General features: G+C 44.8%; 4 protein-coding genes across 8 annotated transcripts in view; all 4 read left to right on the top strand.

Annotated features, from left to right (window-relative positions):
• Positions 1 to 4,236, top strand: part of trak1a (trafficking protein, kinesin binding 1a) — a 34,059-nt gene extending 29,823 nt beyond the window's left edge. For all 4 annotated transcript variants that reach the window (XM_088387422.1, XM_088387425.1, XM_088387423.1 and 1 more), the window contains 3 exons: positions 46 to 405; positions 1,368 to 1,461; positions 1,997 to 4,236. In XM_088387422.1, coding sequence (XP_088243548.1) covers positions 46 to 405; positions 1,368 to 1,461; positions 1,997 to 2,867 — 1,325 coding nt within the window. In that variant the 3' untranslated portion in view covers positions 2,868 to 4,236. The remainder of the gene's footprint in view (positions 1 to 45; positions 406 to 1,367; positions 1,462 to 1,996) is intronic.
• A 754-nt stretch (positions 4,237 to 4,990) lies between these two features.
• gapdhs (glyceraldehyde-3-phosphate dehydrogenase, spermatogenic) lies at positions 4,991 to 10,908 on the top strand. The gene is made up of 11 exons (XM_088386747.1): positions 4,991 to 5,098; positions 8,645 to 8,704; positions 8,848 to 8,944; positions 9,080 to 9,186; positions 9,283 to 9,373; positions 9,454 to 9,572; positions 9,638 to 9,719; positions 9,784 to 9,935; positions 10,013 to 10,175; positions 10,241 to 10,338; positions 10,430 to 10,908. Exons 2-11 carry the CDS (start codon positions 8,676 to 8,678, stop codon positions 10,494 to 10,496), a joined length of 1,005 nt encoding a protein of 334 aa, XP_088242873.1. The 5' UTR covers positions 4,991 to 5,098; positions 8,645 to 8,675; the 3' UTR covers positions 10,497 to 10,908.
• Positions 10,909 to 12,005: 1,097 nt separating this feature from the next.
• Positions 12,006 to 14,281, top strand: tmem147 (transmembrane protein 147). Its single transcript, XM_088387297.1, has 8 exons — positions 12,006 to 12,142; positions 12,269 to 12,371; positions 12,679 to 12,748; positions 12,858 to 12,923; positions 13,112 to 13,248; positions 13,314 to 13,398; positions 13,532 to 13,653; positions 13,836 to 14,281. Exons 2-8 carry the CDS (start codon positions 12,295 to 12,297, stop codon positions 13,954 to 13,956), a joined length of 678 nt encoding a protein of 225 aa, XP_088243423.1. The 5' UTR covers positions 12,006 to 12,142; positions 12,269 to 12,294; the 3' UTR covers positions 13,957 to 14,281.
• Positions 14,282 to 14,998: 717 nt separating this feature from the next.
• On the top strand, positions 14,999 to 17,783 carry sult2st3 (sulfotransferase family 2, cytosolic sulfotransferase 3). Of its 2 annotated transcripts, none has more exons than XM_088387296.1 (6): positions 14,999 to 15,203; positions 16,455 to 16,663; positions 16,725 to 16,851; positions 16,981 to 17,075; positions 17,184 to 17,364; positions 17,486 to 17,783. In XM_088387296.1, exons 1-6 carry the CDS (start codon positions 15,068 to 15,070, stop codon positions 17,608 to 17,610), a joined length of 873 nt encoding a protein of 290 aa, XP_088243422.1. In that variant the 5' UTR covers positions 14,999 to 15,067; the 3' UTR covers positions 17,611 to 17,783. The 2 variants fall into 2 exon arrangements, with proteins under 2 accessions (XP_088243422.1, XP_088243421.1); XM_088387295.1 differs by lacking the exon at positions 14,999 to 15,203 and adding an exon at positions 15,644 to 15,934.
• Positions 17,784 to 20,014: the final 2,231 nt, after the last annotated feature.

Raw genomic sequence — 20,014 nt, 5'->3', positions numbered from 1 at the left:
AAATGGCAAATCTTTTTTTCCCCCCTCCCGCCCTCTCATTGGCAGGTTCTGCCACACTCTACGCATGGCAACAGTTGGCGCAACCCCACATGGGCGCTCTGCTGGACGATCGGCCCGGCGTGGTCACAAAGGGCTTCCGCACTCTGTCACATGAGCAGCATGAGCACCACGAGGCGGATGGCTGGCAACTGGACCAGCCAGAGGAAGACGATCTCTCCGGTGAATCGTGCGCGGCGGGCTTGTCGGGAGAGTGCTCCACTTCTTCGCTTTCCGGTAGCCAGTGGGAAAGCACGCCTTGCCAAAGAGCAGGGACAATCCAAGCAAAAGATGCACCCCCCTCTTCCTCTGAGATGATGAACGGGCATGTGGACTTCAAGGAAGTTGGCACATTGGAGCACATGCCTGGTGAGGTAGCCTCTTAGCTGCTGTTACAGAACCCCCCCACCCCAATAATGGCCACCTTGGATCACGGGGGGGTTACCATGGGGTTGGGAGGGAGGGAATAGTGGACATCTCAACATCCCAGTGTGAGCCGCCATCATGCATGGTCACTTATCTGCACACGTGTCCGTCCGTCCATCCATCCCACACAGTTCCAGTATGTGCTGCTGTTGAACACCTTCAAAACCGAGTACTTTGTTTTTTATATATATATATATATATATATATATATTTCTTCACTTTCCAAACTCGTACTGTCATTCCTGTTTTTCTTTCCGATGCAATGCTTGATTCTGCACTCACTGGTGACATGGGGTCTACTGTTGCTATGGCAGTTCCAAAGATCATCGACATTGTCTCTTAATTCATCGGATTTCAAATATGCGAACGTAGAGAGATGCAATGGACTGCTCCGTTCCTGTGTTACTTCTCCATCGCATTCGTTTGTGTAGGTCCACAGAATGGTGTGACCAATCAATGCACCTTTCTATCCTTTTCTGTGCTGGGAACAAATCTAGTCGAATGTAAAACTCCCAACTACTGTCAAACTATCTCAGCACATAGACGCTGCTCAGGCCCTGCTCAGGGTCACGCGAGCTCACATATCAGGTGTTGTTATGGAGCAGCTGTCCAAGTCACATGAAGGATGGAAGCCAGGAAGGCATGACACTCTTTACTGGTTAATATTGGAGTTGACCTTGTGACTTTGCTCTACTGGTGAATTTCCAGCACATCTCCTCCAACCCATGGCCATATTCGTTAGTGTGTCATTGTGCTTTTTCTTGATGCACTTTGACCTTGACAAACGCTGCTTTTGCTTTTGCTTTGGGTTTCTGCTGTGAACTTTGGGCTTTTTCCCCCTCAATCTTTCCGTAGCTCCATTTGGATGCTTGCTCATGTATTCTCTCTCCTTTTCTCTGCCATAGTTAACTTCCCAGGCAAGTGTCTGTCGCACACCAGCTCCACCTACACGTTGACCACCTGCAGGATTCTCCACCCCTCTGATCAGATGAGCTCCAGGTAAACAAAAGCTTACTTACTTGACAGTGTGTCCAATCACGGCGGCGGCGGGCGGGCGCTTTTCACAAAGATGTCCCTGTGATTTCCTTGGCCTCCCTCGGCAGATCGTGCGTTGACGAAGACGAAGTGGAGTTGTATCATATGGTTGTCATAGAGCAGAGCCAATGAGTGCAACGGGCTTGCATGCGGGTGAGGGAAGGCATGGCAGTGTCTTGCTGTGGGATAGAACACTCAAAATGAGCACATCTAACTGTGTTGTGATTTTTCACTCTGATTGCACTGATCAATGGCAACGATTTGATGCTTACAGTACAATACATCTAAGCATGTTACATGGTGCACAAAATGAGTGGTCGGTCTACTGAGTGGCTGCCTGACTCAACTCAATCGTGCGTGGAAAGTTTGAAAGCTCTCCTACTTGAATGCTTTGATAACTAAATGGGTTCAATTTGCTCCGTTTCCACACCAAATATGGATCCTGTTTGTGTCCATGCGCCCATGCCCCTGCAGTCATTTTTCGCTGGTGTGTTTCCAGCTCAGCTCTGTCGTCATGTCAGAGTAGCGGCAGCACGTCATCGACTCCGTTGGTCTCCTCTGCTCCCTCCTACACGCCCTGCTGCACCCCACGGCGCCGCCTCTCCGTGGCCGAATCCGCCACCAACCTTCGAGACTCCACTAAGGTCACCAGCAGCTCGCTAGGGCTGGGACGCCTCCTGCTGGAGCACGGAATCTCTGCGTCGCCGTACCAGCCCGGCGGCTGGGATCGAGGAGAGCTTCCCGCGTCCTGTTTCGCCACCGCCGTCGAGGGAAATGACCACGGGCTGATGAAGAAACGTCCCGACAGCCTTCTCCTCCGGCCATCCACGCCACCAAATTCCCCCCGTTCTTGCGCCAAATCCACAGCCCACTGCCAAGATTTTCTGTTCAGCCCCTCCGATGACGACCCACCGTATTTTGACACGTTCCTGGCCTCTAAACCGGCGCGCATCATCCTGAGGGAGACGGAGAGGGAGCGAGGCGGCCAGTCAGACGACCAAGGTCAAACAGAGATGTTGAACCTCAGACTTGTGGAAAAAGTGAAAAGTTTCCGCACCACCGTTGGACCTCACAACGCCGCCGCCGCCATGGCGCCTGCAAGCACTTTGTTGGCTCCATTTTGCTCTCCTGGACTTGGGAGCGCCACGCTGGGTCTGAACACCGGACTGAGGAGGAATCCAAGCTATCCTGCCATGGTAGGAGCCAGTATGGCTATGAAGGATCCCCATACGGCTGACCTTCTCATCCCGCATTCCATGCAAGGCCCACAAGCCCAGGCGGCAGGGCACAGCCACGACATCATGACAAAGCCGCAGGATGCCGCCGCCGTTGCCGTCTCATCGCTGCAAGACTCCATTGGACAGTCATGATGAAACATTACGGTCTGGTTTCAAGACCATGCAGTATCTATCGTGTGCGTATAAGATGGAGTGTGAATCCCCACACTAGCCATATAACCTTGGCAACAATATTCATTGACGCAAATGAAATTGTGGCGACTGTACCTAGTGTGTCTTTTGCTGTCACGTCCATGACATGTGCAATATATTATTTCAAGACAAATATGTGGCCTATAATACGGCAAAGCAGAACAAAAATGTTTGATTTCTCCCATTGACCTGCTCAACTTGAACAATTGCACTGGCTGTAAGATTGAAATGACGTGGAAGATGCAAAATGAGGAATCCTAAAAATGTTCTTCCCTTGTGCAAGTGTACCAACCCTCCAGCAAATGGTGCACCCAAACAAAGTTTGGGACTCAAAATGCTTGCCTATTCCAATGACGTCATTTTTTATGGTAGTTGTGAGCATATCGGTCAGACTGCTGTACAAAAAATGTGCCGTAAGCATTTCTTTGCCATTGGAGGACAAAATATTGTCAAGTGACTTCCTGGCCGTCTCCTTTAATGTGGATGGAATGTTCATTTGTGCCTAAAACCACTAACCTAGTTTTAATACTGTTTTGCATTTTTACATCATAATTCATAAGATGGAAAAAGAACTCCCCAAACACATGCAATTTGTTCCGTTAAGGCTGCGCTCTTGTTTGTTGTAAAACATGATTGGCGGGAACAGGTAGACCCCATTAATATCGCCATTATGTCTTTTGAATATCCTGTAAAGTAGGTTGAATTTTTTTTATCTATGCCTTGAATGAATGTGCCATGAAGCCATTTTTCTTTATAGAAAAAAAAATCCTTCCATTCTGAAATGTGCTCCAGAAACTTCAGCAGTACATCTAAAATAAAACATAAAAAAAATGATGACTCATCCATGGCATAACACTTTGATTTGTAAAACATGACAAAAAGGAAAGTATTTAATCAACTCGTGTCAGAAGGCTGAAGAATGTGTTGTACAGTTTTCACTCATTTCAATCACTGTCTATTGAATGAACAGAATATTGTCTGAACTATTTCCAAAATGAGATGAGTTTTCTGTTTAATAGCACACTACTTCAAATTGGCCGTGCTTTTATTTTCAAGTGTGCAATGTGTTCTTATGGCTGATTGTGGCGCCCATTTGGAAGCTATGACAAATGAATATTAAGGTCATGTCTGTGTCCTGCTCTGAATGTATTCATCGACTCACGTTAATTTAAAAAATGAAATGTGCAGAAGTATCAAGAAGTTCATATATTTTAAGAGAGGAGAGCAAACTATTTTCAGGGACAGAGTGTTCTATTTTACATGACTGCACTCTGGATTCAAAATAAATAAAAGACTAATATACAAAAGATGCATGTGTGTATGCATTCTTTGGAAAAGAATCAAATCTTTTACTTTGGATATCAAAGAGATGTGAATATGTCAAAGGACTTGCATCTTTCTGTTTGTTTCTTTAATGTTGATGAAGCCGAAACATGTCTGATAAATAACCTCAATCAATTGCAACCCTTTGCAAGCTTTTACCATGTCCACCAGATGTCGCCATCGCTTAATATTTGAGTTCTGATTCGTCATCGCTCGAGTTCAGAGACAGTCGAGTCATTCAGTTGCTTAAAGACCCACTTGAGTCTCTTAGAATTGCAAAAATAGGGGAGGGGGGGGGGGGTATTCCCAATTCTGTCCCCAATTCTTTCTCTGGAAATGAAATAGTGAGCACAACGAGAGCGAAGGGATGTCGCACTGCTGGGATTTTCCATGCTGCACGCACGCACGCACGCATCCTGTTGCACGTAGCCTTGCTCAAACGTGTCACGTGACAATTGAGCAAGCCAGGAGAACGTGACAAACTGCAGTCAATTGCTTCTATAAACTGCATGGAACGAACAACACCGCATTGATATTTCATTTCCAGTCATCTTACACATTTCATATAATGCACAACACTCAGTTAAGACGTCGATTAAGTTCCATTGCATCTACAATTGGAACAGATATAATCATCTTTGTTAGTATTTTGCGCATGCGGCTGGCTGGCTGGCTGGCTGGCTGTGTGCAAAGTGCCTCGTCCAGAATGGACGCTGGCAGCAAAGGATGGCATGACGTCACGTCGCCAGGGAAACCCAGCTCAGCGAGTCACGTGCCACGTATAAAAGCTGGAGTCTCTCCACTAAGCTGCGCACTCTCTCTCATTCGAGGAAGCATCGTTCACTGCGGTAAGCTACAAGCCTGCTTTAGCTTGACTTCCTCCACACGCAAAATACATTCGATAATGTTTGTGTAATATGGACGATACGTTTGTAACGTCATCGAAAAGACGGGCGGGCGAGGCGCTTTGCAGCGTGGCCTGTGAAGAAACGACGACGATATCGTGTCATGTCTGCCTGCCTGCCTGGCTGCCTGCCTGGCTGGCCACGACGTCCTTTTTATGCTCACGGAAGCGCCATACCATCGCTAGTTCTTTTCATTATATTAGAAGATGGGTGGGGACATAAAGAGCGTTAAATATTGCGTTGTGATTGGGGCAAAGCTAACTTCCTTCTGGAATGGAGGATAAACCCGAGGATGGGAGGGAGGGAGGGGATGCGGTTACTGCGCCGGTCTGCGTGTTGCGTAATTAATCCATGCGTAGTTGTATCATTCGATTTTTTTTCTTTTTAAATATTCAAAAGGGGGTTTGTAGTGTCATCTGTGGTTTGGATGAGCGTAATAGTGCGTACGTGATGCAGGAGCAGACAGGAGCAGGACTGCTACGTGACGGTGGCCACTTCCTTTTGCTGCATCTTTGCGGAAGTGACACGGCGTCCTTGTTACGTAACCTACCAGACTCCACATATTTCCGTTGATTGCAGCAATCCTTTCATGATTTTAAAACGCGCCGAATTGATCTCAAATATTGTCATTTTGCTGTGGTCGGTCGAAATATGTGCGTAAAGAGCTCTTGAAGCCTGCAGTTTGATGCTAGTGCACAAATGAGTTGAACGTCGAATGATCACAAAGCAACATCTTGAACGGCAATCCCCGTTTGGGTTGTCTTGGAAGTACAACTGTCACTAGGTAGGCGTGGCAGACAGATGCAGTCGTGTCAGGCCTTGTCTCACGGCTGAAGGTCATCGCTCCGACAGGGGAAGGTCAATGCAGGCCTGCAGCTGCTGTGACAATGCAGAGCTGCTGCTGCTGATTTATTCTCATTTCAGATCAACTTGGGCTAAATGAATCCATTGCACAGGCTGTGTGTGGAATATTTAATGATAGTTAAGCACACTCAATTAGGTCCATATGTTTGCAAGAAATACAATTTCATATTAGTAGTCTATTTGCAGTGCACATTTTTATTTGAAAACGTATAATTAGCTCATTTTAAATGTAATTCTCGCAATCATACATACAATACAATCAGTTGTTGCACTTGTGCTGCTTTCTGAGAGCCTTCTTCAAGAGGGCCTGCCAGTGTTTGCCTACCTGCACCTCCGCTGCAGAGTCATCACATGACGTCTGCAATTGCATCCTGCGCCCGCTGACAGGCGCACCTTTCTTTTATTCATGTGCGCATTCATTCACTTGGACATCAATGTGTGGCATTATCCTAATTGTAAAAACCTGACGGGGTGTGCAAGGGAACAATGTTCACTCGGTGCTGGTTTTGAGACTGAATTAAAAAAAAAAAAAAAAATGGGTGGGTTGTTTCAGTGAGGGCATCCGAGGAAAAAAAAAAAAAAAAACTGCCAGACAAAACATTTGCAGTACAAGCGAGAAGTCCAAACAACAGCTAAGTCTTTTTGGTAGCTGCTGATCCAGCATGTCACTGACACAAAGAGTAGACGTGTTAATTGTGTGTCGCTGTCCACAGGAAGTGGAAAGTGTGCTGACGATGTGTGAGGGGGGGATTGGACAAGAATTTGCCAGCTCAACGACATTTGCGACAAATGGAAAGCGGGCAGGGCAGGGCAAGGTAGTGAGAGTTCATATTGGTGCATTGGTGCAGAACGGTCACCAAAGACTTGGACCACGAGTGAAAACATGCCCTAATGAGATGCTCCGTATGGCCTACAGCCAGCTAGCTTACTGCAATGGAAAAGTACTTTTGGGCTAAAGGGTGCGGCTGAGGTATAGAAAACAAGGTGAGCGTATGAATAGGCCAGAGAGAAAGGAAAGAAAAAAAAAAAAACTTGGGAGTGGCATTAGTTTTAATAGCCAGGTGTGTCTGCCAAAGCGTTTGTATCTCCTGCTGATTAGATTGGGAGTCTCAGAATGTGGTTTGGCATGACCCCCTTTTCCCAGCCGGGGCCCCTCCACTTCTCACCCATTTTCCTCACTAAATGGGTCACAGCTCAGGGGGGGGGTGGACAGGCCTGACAAAGAACACTCAAAAGAAAGGAATAGGTTGGTGGCCTGCAAATGTACAGCAATGAAAATGGCTCCTTTGTGATGGAAAGTTCTGGAGTGAGAGCTGAAGCCCATTAGAAAAATCAATGTCCATTTAAAGAGCGCATTTGAAGCTGCTGTTCACAACATTTGGCTTTGCACAATGCAGCCTCTGTGCACTGGCCAATGCAGCATGTGCAAGCAAGCCAATGTTCTGAATACACCATCAGTCTGTCCTTTGCTCCTTGGATTGAGTTGGAGGTAACATAACTAGGAAAAGATTCGACATTGGTATGTGAGAGCGCTCCACGAGCCCTTTAAATGCACAGCATCTTCTCGGCTTGACGCAGCTATAACTCGTGTTGCTAGGCTGGCTCACAATTGTGTTTCATGTATCGGCAAAGAGGCCATTTTGTTTTCAAAAGGTACTTATTGAGAGTGGGGTCCTCCAGGAAGGAAACGTCAAGACAAGGTCAGGTGATTGCTGAGTTTAGTAAACATACAAAAGATGATGTCACCGGAGAAGAGAAATAAGGGAGCCAGCCACACTTGCATATTCCTTCAATGACCTCCAGAGCAACACAAAATGGTGGACAGCAGATTTCAATTCAAGCGTTACAAGTAGCAACACGTACTCTACACATATACTCTTCATTCATTTTCTCACTTGACCATTTTGAGGAATGTTTTATCTTTATTTTCCGTGTACCCATAATGAGTTAACGGTTGGACAGCTTGTCTACCGTGCGTGAAAACACTTAAGGAGATTACAGCAGTCCAAAATGGTGCCTGAGCAGTGTCAAGGACAACCTGCAGCGCCTTGACTTACCTGACAAACACTCGCTTGCATACAATAGCCACGCTCCAGGCTAATAAGCAAATGACAATTACAATAAAGACATCATAATCATGGCATTTTAAGAGTACCTGGTGGTATCTGTCTGAGTTAAAGTTAAAGTCCCAATGCTGTGCTACTGGTTTAGCAAGATTTGGAAGTTTCAAAAAGGATTCAGCCTTTCGAAACATTTGTTTCTTAATACAGAGCAAGTCTAGTAAGAGTCACAAATGGCCTCTATTGAAGTGGAAGGACAAGTCCCAACTAAGCGCAGGACGATGTGGCTGCACTCACTCAACCCAAATGAAAAAACAAGTAGAGCCATGGCGGAGGAGGAGGAGGAGGATCACATAGCTGAATTGATGCCAGCCAGCCAGCCCGCCATTGTTTGCTCTGATCTGATTGCAGGGTTCTATCCAAGCCTTTCTTCCTGCATTTCTTCCTGCCTTCTCATGGGCTCCATTGTTGTCTAAACATGTTTGTGCACATGATAGCACCACTCTGGTCTTTGTCAAAACCTGCCTGCAGTGAAACACTCCCTTTTTTTTCTTCCCCACTCCAGGTGGTAATCCAGCACTCCCCAAGCAGCAACCATGCCACAGCTCTGCGTTGGAATCAATGGGTGCGTTACAAACACACATTTGCTTTTAGGAGGTTGGCAATGGATGGATGGATGGCAGGCATCTCCGTTTCTGCTATTATCTCAATCAAAGTCTGCATCCATAGTGAAAGGGAACTAAAAATGTTTTTCTTTCTGTTTTGTAGCTTTGGCCGTATCGGCCGCCTTGTGTTGAGAGCCTGCCTTGAGAAGGGCATCAAGGTTGTGGCCATCAATGACCCCTTCATTGACCTGCAGTACATGGTGAGACAATCATGGACATGTGTTTTGTTTTCGCCCATGTGGAACTATGTTGAAGCGTCCAATCATTGATTCCAAAGTGTGTCCACTGATGGCAAAGGTAGCGTACGTACATACTGAACAATGTCGTGCGCATAGGTCTACATGTTCAAGTATGACTCCACTCACGGCCGTTACAAGGGTGAGGTGTCTGAAGAGAATGGCAAGCTCGTCGTAGATGGCCAGGAGATCTTTGTCTTCCAGTGGTAGGCCTCATTTTTCTTGTGTCGCCCTCTTCTCGTTTTTATCCATCATTACAAGACAGTCGTTATGAAATATTTTTGGTTTGTTTATCTGACTAGTATGAAGCCAGCTGAGATCCCCTGGGGCAAATCTGGTGCCAAGTACGTCGTGGAGTCCACTGGAGTGTTCCTCTCTACGGAGAAGGCCTCAGTATGTACACGAGCATCCAGTCCGTACATGCACGTCTCATGTCTTTATTCTAACGTGGAGGCTTTCCGCGGCGGCCGTAGGCTCACATCAGCGGCGGGGCCGAACGCGTGGTGGTGTCGGCGCCGTCGCCCGACGCCCCCATGTTTGTCATGGGCGTCAATGAGGACAAATACGATCCCTCCTCCATGACCATTGTCAGGTAATGTGCGGAAGGGTTGTGACGTGACGTGACGCACAATTGCTCATCAAAGTTTGTTTTAACAGCAATGCGTCGTGCACCACCAACTGCCTGGCCCCCCTGGCCAAAGTCATTCACGATAACTTTGGCATTGAGGAGGCCCTCATGGTAAGATTGCTCTTGCATTGATATCCATTCTTACTCATTTAACGATTTCTCTTGATTTTTCTAGACTACAGTCCATGCTTACACCGCCACTCAGAAGACCGTGGACGGACCCAGCGCCAAGGCCTGGCGTGATGGCCGCGGGGCTCACCAAAACATCATTCCAGCCTCCACCGGCGCCGCAAAGGCCGTGGGCAAAGTCATCCCCGAGCTTAACGGGTAAAGGACACGGACACGTGCGGTGATGCAAAGTGACCCAATGAATACTAATGGGGTTTATTTTCCATTGTCTCCAGTAAGCTGACAGGCATGGCCTTCAGGGTGCCCGTGGCCGACGTGTCCGTGGTGGACCTGACGTGCCGCCTGTCCAAGCCTGCATCCTATGCTCAGATTAAGGAAGCTGTCAAGAAGGCTGCTCACGGGCCCATGAAGGGAGTGCTCGGTTACACCGAGGATCAGGTGACACAAATAATGGTCCGTTTCATTGGAAGGCGCTGACTGACTGGCTGTACTGTTTTGAGCAGGTGGTGTCCTCTGACTTCATCGGCGACACCCACTCCTCCATCTTTGACGCTGGCGCCGGCATCTCCCTCAGTGACAACTTTGTGAAGCTCATTTCCTGGTGAGGTGTTTTGCCGATCGAATTGTCGGACAAAGAAAAAAACAATTGCTTCTCTGAACTGACCTTGTCGTTTCTTTGTTGGGCGCTCCAGGTATGACAATGAGTGTGGCTACAGCCACCGTGTTGCTGACCTGCTGTTGTACATGCACAGCAAGTAGATGCCCAAAGCACATCCAGAAAGGGACCACTCTCTCTCTCTCACCATGCTGGTGTCCTCCTCCTCCTTTCTCTTTTCCGCACAGGCACCAACCATCACCTTGTCATAATCATGCCACAGTTCCTTGGCAATTAGTTCTTCTGTGCAAGTAGAGAGCAGAAATGATGTGTTCAGTGTTCTGATTTAATCTTGTCCTTCCCTTTAACGATATAAGTTGATTGGCTGGTGACAGTATTTGTGTCTGTGTGCTCCCTGCCCCTCCCTGTAGAAGTGTTGTTATGGCTCAATACTGTCGTTACCTGCTGGCTGTGTCCATCACCATGTTGGTGTATTTCCAAGGCTTATCACCAGTGGAAGGAGGAAGGGCAGAGTGACTGTAATGAAACAAAAAGTAAAACTTGAAACCCATAAAACTGTCTCTTTCTCTCATTTCTTTACATACAGATGAACATGTAGATGATGTCAATATGATACTGGTACAAATCATGTCACCTAAAAAGTCAGTCTTTTAAACAAGGGTACATTAAAATTCATGGCTACTTCTTGGGTCAAATGGTAAGCATTCTTCTCCACCTGTTAAGGCCCTCAAAGTGCATCATACGGACCTCCTCATTTACCCGTCAGGAGCAAGTGGAGGTTTAGTATCTTGCTCAAGGATACTCCGACATGGTATTGAGGTTTGCTACCACTGCCACTACTTGCATATTTACGCAAATTGTGATTAATCATGTGAAGACGATGATCATGCCGTTGTCTCACAATGAGGGAAAATATTAATATGCCATACTTACCCTTCCCACTTCAACAAATCTAAGTTAACATGTTTAAATGATTACTTCTCCAGTACTGCACTAGTTGGAAATGATGTCCCATCACCAGTAAGGTAGTTTAAGAACTGGCCCATGTAAAGGTTTACCGGGCTAGTCAAAATGATCTTGCCTGGGAGGCAAGATAATTGGTCTGCAAAAAGCTGATCGACAACACATCAAGAAGTTATCAGACCCCATGGATGCAAGTTTTAGAGCCATTACTAAAAAGAAGGGTGGCTGTATTGGTCACAGATTTTTTTCTTTTAAATGTTAATTTGTAAATTTTGTGTTCGTTTATTATTCTCACTTTAACAAATGAAAATAAATGAGAAGGGAAATTTTCCATTTTTACTTCAGCTGCATAATAATTCTGCACACTAATAGTTTAATAGTTAATTTTCCCAAGAAAGAATCTCACGTTTACACTCTTAAATATTCAAGTCTAAGGTTGATTAACATTTTGGTTGAACGAGAGCACTGTAGTTATTGAAAAACAAAATTAAGTCTCAAAAATACAATTTGCCTAATAATTCTGCACAGTGTGCAAGATTCCTCTTTCCATCAATCAGGTGATGGCTCATTCTTGAAATTTGCTGAACTGAAAATGAAACTGTGCCTCGAATTCTATTAAATGGTCTTTGTCTGGTTACATAATCTCATTGCAGCTCAAAACTACAAATTTTACACAAAAAATAAAAAACAATTAGGAGACGGAGCTTGAGGAAAGATATGGGTTCCCAGCGGAAACTCTGTCGGAGGGATTTGACTGTTGCACGTCCTTAACTTCCGGTACCGACTGTCGCCTTTCTACCTGCTCTCCCTTCCAGTATTTTTCATTGTAAGTGACGTTTCACGAATATCAATGCTAAATGTTTGCTTGGAAAAATGTGTGTGTGAATCTATCTATATATATTGTGTCAGTCCACGATGAATGCGGTGCACATCTGCCTATCTTTTTCCACAGGCCATCGGATTATCTGAGCAGCCGTCATGACCCTGTTTCATTTTGGAAATTGTTTTGCTTTGGCCTATTTTCCTTACTTTATAACATACAAGTGCAGCGGGCTGTAAGTAGATCTTTTTTTTTTAATCTCCAACTATTGTTAAGACAGCCACAAAATGAAAGTAAAATGATGATATTGGTCCATGAAGGAAAAGATTTACGAAACAAAAGGGTTTGCTAATCAGCTTAGTCATGTCAGTGCATTGAGAGGGTCTACCCAATCCTCTTTTGTATTTTACAAATGGCAGGACTTCATGTTGACAAGCAATTGTTGCTTTTATTTGAGCATATTGTAGGCGGTAAGGGAACATTGACACTTCCTTTGGAGGTCCCATTTTCTTGTACTAATAATGATTGTGTCCCATTGTTAGTTCTGAGTACAACGCTTTCTGGAAGTGTGTCCAGGCTGGAGCTACCTACCTTTTTGTCCAACTCTGCAAAGTGAGTGAGCGAGCTTAAAGCTAGTGGATGCACTTTTCTCCCTTGGGTACTGCTCCATGAGAACAATGTGAAGCCTGGTGTAATTGTTTTTGGTGTTATTGTTTGTCAGATGCTGTTCCTTGCAACTTTTTTCCCCACCTGGGAAGGAGGAGCTGGAGTTTATGACTTTGTCGGGGTAAGTGCCAAAGTGACATGAAGCCACTCCATACGCTAGATGAGATCATTTTGAAAACAAAAGTTGATGTGACCTCCAGTGACCAACTTTATTGCTTCCATGAGCTCAATGCAATGTAATTACCCAAAGGTATACATACATGTGTGTGTGCTTGTTTTCTTTTAAAATTGCAAGTGTGTTTGTATCAGGAATTTATGAAAGCAACGGTGGACCTTGCAGATCTGTTGGGCCTCCATCTCGTCATGTCACGTAATGCTGGCAAAGGAGAGTACAAAATCATGGTGGCCGCTATGGGCTGGGCAACCGCCGAACTTGTCATGTCAAGGTAAGCTTTTATTTCCTTTTTTTTTTTTTAAGCTCATCAACAGTGTCAAATGTTCTGCTTGTCAGATGTCTTCCTCTCTGGGTCGGAGCCAGAGGGATCGAGTTTGACTGGAAATATATCCAGATGAGCTTTGACTCCAATATCAGTTTGGTGAGTGTCTTTTTCCTGTCTGTTTCGTGTCTTGTTCACATTAGCACTGGCATCGCAAACGTAGGATTCCATTTTGCAGTCACGTCAACGTCTGAAAAGATGTTCGTGTTTTTGTTTCTTTTTGTGTCTCCAGGTACATTATATCGCTATGGCGGCAGTGGTGTGGATGTTTACACGCTACGACCTTCCCAAAAGCTTTCGGTTCCCTGTTACCGTGCTGCTGGCGCTCTGTGTCTACAAGTCCTTCTTAATGGAGTAAGTGCAGCCTCAACACACTCATGATTGCATGTACACAAAACAAGAGCACAGAGAGAGAGAGAGAGAGAGAGAGAGAGAGAGAGAGAGAGAGAGAGAGAGAGAGAGAGAGAGAGAGCATCAGAGCTGCAGAAATGAGCAAAACATCTGATTGAAGTTTGTTCTTCCATGTGGGTGTGCAGGTTGTTTATCCATGCCTTCCTGTTGGGCAGCTGGACCGTGTTATTGGTGAAAGCTGTGCTGACTGGCGCCATCTCTCTTTGTTCACTTTTTCTCTTTGTCACCTTGGTGCACAGTAACTAAGGTTTTTCTTTTTTTGCTCCCCAAATTGTGGAATTTGTGGGCCTGCGATGGAAAAGACATTCTCTCTTATAACGACTGAAACACTGAGATTTTGTGAAATGGTCTATTTTGTATTTTGATCTCAAATGAAGCCGTTGCAAGTAACATTAACGTTCTGACCTTTTAATGACTCATTTAACAACACAGTTTGATCCTGTATATATTTGCTTAGCGTGGACACTAGAAATGTCATTTTCCGACTTTGACATGCATGTCATGATCTGAGAAGAAGTGAGAATAATTGAGACAAATTTTGATCTGTATGTGATAAATGTTTTACGACTAACAGAGGTATCCCTGGTCATTTATTCGACGCGTAGCCATAGTTTCTTAAATGTCACTGTTTGACGTGTTTCAAAAGAAGAAATGATGCTTTTGTGGTTCTTCCTCGACTCCACTTGCTAGATTGTAGTCTTGGTGGAAGATGCAAGATGACATTTCTATGAGATATATATAAACCGCTGATCCAAGTTGGAAAGGGCCCGATGAATGAATCTCCAAAAGAGGCAAATTCTTACTGCAGATTTTTAAAAGCTGCCACAAGATGAGTTGCATCTCTATAGTGGAGTTGGACCCGTCCGTCCGTCCGTCCGTCCGTCCGTCAATGCTCACGACTGTTTGCTAATATGCCACACATTGCTTTCTCTGTTGATACACTAGCCAACACTAATGCCTTGCACATTCCACAGTCAATTGAATAAGTATGATCTGGCAGCAGAGGGCCACCATCTCAAGCTGCAGGCTGTCTGCCAATCTTTTCCATGCAAATAAGGATTATTCTTATTGTAATAAATCAATCGTATAAAGGTTTTAAAAATGCTGACCTGACCGACATTGGAAACCGTCTTAACAATGTGTGTCACTTGGCATCATGACGACCACTCAAGTCCAATCCAATATGATTTTTTTTTTCTCCTCCAAATGCTGCATCATACATTTGACTGATTCCTGTACTCCTGAAAAATCAGCAAACTGCAATTACTCCAAATGGGAGGAAGTGGTCCATCCCTGTCAGCTGACGTCTACCTTAAGGAGGAAAGCGTGACTGTCCTACAGCAGAGCTCCAGTCGCTATGTCCTGGCAGGACTACATCAAGTACCAAGGCCTGGCCCTGCCACCCGGGGCACACTCCGAGGAGAGCTTGAGATATGCAGAACATTTCTCTGTGGAGGACACCGATGTCTTTTCTGTGACATATCCCAAATCAGGTACATTGATGAACCCACAGTATTTATTTTCACCATTTTCTCTTTTGAGTTCCCTTTTGAAGAACATGGAGGAGTTGTTGTAAGTCTGAAACTTAATGTGATAAATTGCAACATGACTTAATTATTGGTAGGGGCAGAATGGACCTACCTGGACATTTGAACTTTGCGTCCAATCAATGAACATCTTTACGCATACTTTGTATTTCAATGGTAGGAGAACGTGTTGTTTTACAACTGATAACACCCTCAAAGCACCACAAAAATGTAATTTGTTAAATGTTGCGTTATTCTGCACCCCCCCGGGCACATTCCATTTGATTGGCGGTAGCTGGGAAGTTCTGTGCTTACTTCCCGTACCCTCGGACCTTTGCATATTTTTAAGTCATGTGTATACTTTTGTCGTTTCCTTGTTTACCTTGGTTGTTGGTATTAACTTTTTGAGCTTCCGAAAACAACCATACACGTGAAGGCTTGTCTGAAATATCTTGAAAAGCCCAACTTGGTCAAGTGTATTGACGTATTTACGCGGACGTGAACGTCTCAGCGGATCCGCCTGGCTCGTCCCTGGATAGTTGGAAGAACATACACAATGTCTGCAGAAGACTTGTATATTTTGCGCCATGGACTTATGTTGCCAAAGGAAACCCACTCTCAAGAAAGCCTGACATTTTTTGCACAGGATTTCACTTTTAAAGACGATGACGTCATCGCCGTCACGTACCCAAAGTCAGGTCAGTGTTGATTGAGTCGCCTGCGGACGGTTAGGATGATATTCCTTCCACACTAGTCATGGATTCTCGACTTTGTCCTTTAAGATTGAGACGATTTGCGGCAATATGGATGGAGTCAATGCAAATACGTGCAGGACTAAATGTTCAATGATGGTGCAGTCCAAGTAGCTAAAAATAAGCACTAAGGTCAGGTGGCATTAAAAAAAAAAGGCAAGTTATGCTATCAAAATAAGTGGAGGTTTGGACAGAGAGGAAAAGAAATTCTTGGAAGTATATGAAATGTATCTGTCACAGTTCGTTTCCTTGTTTTAATGTTGTCATAGTTTGGGTTGGCGTGTCTGTGTGCTCGCCCCTCCCCTCCTCTCCCCTCCTGTGCTCTGATCAGTGTGATCTTTCTCGTCTTGTTCCTTTTCGATAGTCTACATTTATCATGCATACGAAAGGACAATCACAAATTACGATTAAAATGCTACAACGTTTGTCCCACAATGTATATACATGTGCATTGTCTCGTCTGCAGGTACAATCTGGATGCAAGAGATCCTCCCGCTGGTACTCAATGGTGGGGACTTGACACCCATCCAAACCATTCCCAACTGGGATCGAGTTCCCTGGCTGGAGGAGAAAAGATTACAAGTCGTTGTGGATCAATTGACTTCTCCACGAGCACTGGTCACACATTTTCCTTACCAACTCATGCCGCAGTCCTTCTTCTCCTCCAAAGCCAAGGTCAGTAGTGCTGTATCTTCTTGCTCATCCTGGCTTGAACTCATTCGACCCCCTCCGTCAGGTGATCTATGTAATGAGGAACCCCAAGGATGTCGTTGTGTCTTCCTATTACTTCCACCAAATGGCCACTTTCCTCGAAGACCCTGGAACCTGGGATGAATTTATCGACAAGTTCCTGGAAGGCAGAGGTTACCTTTGAAAAACAATCCTTTTGTCAAAAGAAATAATCATAATAGAAATAATAAGGTCAGATTGTTTGTATGTTTTGGACCAAATAGGTGTATCCCTTGATGATTGTGTGTGTTGTCTGTCTACAGTGATGTTTGGCAAATGGACCGACCATGTCAAGAGCTGGAGGCAAGCAGACCTGGGAGACAGAATTATGTTTATCACATATGAGCAAATGATTCAAGTAAATAGGCTTTCTGTATCATCAATCCTCCCTCTGCTGTACACACACACACACACACACACACACACACACTTGAAGGATTCATGAAGAAACACTCATACCTTGCAGGATCTTCCTGCAGCGCTACGGCTTATGTCCAATTTTCTGGGAAAGAACCTGAATGACGACATCATCGAGAAGATAGCCAACCATTCTTCTTTCAAGTCGATGCAAGCCAACATTATGTCCAATTTCAGTTTGGTCCCCAAGATATACATGGACTCTGACAAGTCGCAGTTCCTTAGGAAAGGTGAGGCAACTGGCCATGGATGATGATGGTGGGAAAAAAATACGACCTGCAATTGCCAACTCTATGGTGTATTCTTCTTTGCATTGTCTAACTGGATTCCTTGTTTTTGTCTGTGCTTTAGGTGTTGTTGGAGACTGGAAAAACCACTTTAGTTCAAAGCAACTGGCCCACTTCTCCTCGGTGATTTACAAGGAGCTGGAGGGGGCGCGCTTCACCCTGCCATGGAACTTAGATGACCATGCTTGACGTAGCAGATGTAACAAACGTAGAAATGTCATAGTTGCACATTCACAAGTAAGTTACGGAATCCTCAAAAGTCCTTTTCCTTGCGTACTCATGGCAGTCTAAAAGTCTAATGGCAACCAATACAAGAACTATATTATCCCTGACCAGTTGCTGCATTAAATGATTTTCAGTAACTACTTGTTTGGCTTTTTTACTTTTTTATTTAGTCCCACAATCGTATTTGTCAAAGTGGCAGAATAAATGAATGTCAAATGTATAAGTCAACAATTGAATGTCAAACTTTTTAGTGCAGGGCTTTTGTAATGTGGATGGATACAGTATTGAAATGCATGCCAATATAACGATAAGCAGTTAAGCTCACACACTTAAATCAAAGCGATAACTGGCGAAAATTGGCTTCCATAGGCAACCAATAGGTGGCAGCAGAAGAACACATTTTACCGTCGTAAAATGAATTTCAGTGACATACATGCCCGTACGCAAATACTGAACGCAATTAAGTACACATGCAGTATTGTACTACTGTATCAGAAAAAAACACTTCATTTGTAATAATGCTCAATCTAGTTCTGATCAATCAGTAAGGAGGCAAACATATGCCAAAATGAAGCAATCACAATTTGATTCCCTTAGACTGTCATTCTTTTTATTTCCAGCATTGATGCAGAAGGAAGTCTTTTTTTTTCCACAAACCCAAAAACTCTGGCAGTGTTTGTTGACTGATGACCATTGCTCAGTCTCGAGTCAGTCAATTAATTTAATCAATGAATTATAACTCTCAAATTTTATATACAGTTTAAAAGTGACATGGCTCTGAAAGGAATGTGAAAACCGCCCTGGTGCAAGCTGACAACCGGCCACCACCAAGGACCTGGTAGAATATCTTCATTTCATTCGACATCACTTGGACAATGACAAAGTCATTCTATATATATTTTTTTTTTTGTTTGAACAACTGTGAGTGGCACTGGAGGCAAGGAGTGTGTGTGCGTGTGTGTGTGTGCGTGTGTGCCTGTGTGAGTCTTATCTGTCCCCTGAGTCCTGACACTACATCATTACAATCAATTAGCTGGAGGCCCATTTTGTCAGTGTGTGCGTGCATGTGTGTGTTACATGCATGCGAGTGTGTTGCAGACCTGGTGGTGCCTACCCAAGGACACCCACTTTGCCACGGCCTTGCGCCCACTGGTCCTGCCCTGGGTTGCCCACAGGATGCTTGGCTTCTTTGATGCCTCCTCTCATCAAGACGTACGCACACACACACACAGACGCAAGCACGCATACTGCTCCAAAGATCATTCAGCTAACCGAGTCCTCTTGAGTCTACCCGGAGACATGCTCATATTTATCTGATGTTCCAAAAGTTTACTTTAGGCCAACAAAATGTTTTGATCACTCCGTTGGTTTGTTTACAACAGGTTTCTCTGGGATTATTTTCAAATGGAACCATTTGCAATTGCACGATTTCAACAATGTTTACAAACGACTTTTGTTCCTTAACCCCTTCAAAACGCAGTAAAGAAAATGGCTAGACGCTCAAAGTGGGATCCATCCCACGATTACATAAAGACATCCTGTCTCGTGGGCGATGGCGGGCGTGGGAAATAGCGTCATTCATCCACCGTCTGCGAAACATACGTTTCAGCCTCATTGTCGCGCTCATTTGCTAAATTGCCCGTGTGTCTTTGATGCCTTTGTTTGATACGTACAGGCCGCCGCGTTCCCTCCCCAGGGTCATATAGAATACGATAAGTTGATAACGTGAAATGTGTAGAGCATGTGTACACCGCCCACCGCCGCATTATGCATGACGCACAACTTTGTGTTCACCAACAATGTCAATATTGGACTTTTCTTGCTCTTTTTCAGACACTGCATTTGGAGCAATGTTAAAAATTGGGGGATGGTGTCAGTCATAGTGGAATCCAAGATGTCATGTCACACCCTCATAGGTGTGGATTTATTATGAGGTGAGAGCATTTTTCTCCATTTTCCTCCTTGCTTGTAAAACAAAATCAACTTGTAATACTTCATCATTTGGATTCCACTTGGATTTTCTCATTCATATTGTTTCAAAGAAATTAATTAGCCAATAAACACACACGAGAACTCAACCACACGCGCACACACACACACACTCAGAGTCACGACCCACCCAGGGTGTCTGCTGAATTCCGGGCTGTGGGGCAATTAGCAGTAATAGCAGGAAGCTAGTTAGCGTTATCTGCGCCATGGCGGCCTCCGTTGGCACTGACGGACTCTGGTCCGGTCACGTAGGGTTAGAAGCAGACAGACGGCAAAAGAGGGGGAGAAGATGCCCCAAATATCATAGGAGAACTGTCGGATCCACACAGACAGCCAGCCAGCCAACCCCAAGAGAGCAATTTGAAAATACTTGCTTGGG

Source organism: Syngnathus floridae, chromosome 10 (genome assembly GCF_059516105.1).
Source record: "Syngnathus floridae isolate MCC-2025c chromosome 10, RoL_Sflo_1.0, whole genome shotgun sequence".
NCBI classification, from domain to species: domain Eukaryota; kingdom Metazoa; phylum Chordata; class Actinopteri; order Syngnathiformes; family Syngnathidae; genus Syngnathus; species Syngnathus floridae.
The sequence above is the reverse complement of the archived record's forward strand: the minus strand, read 5'-3'. Positions and strand labels throughout refer to the sequence as shown.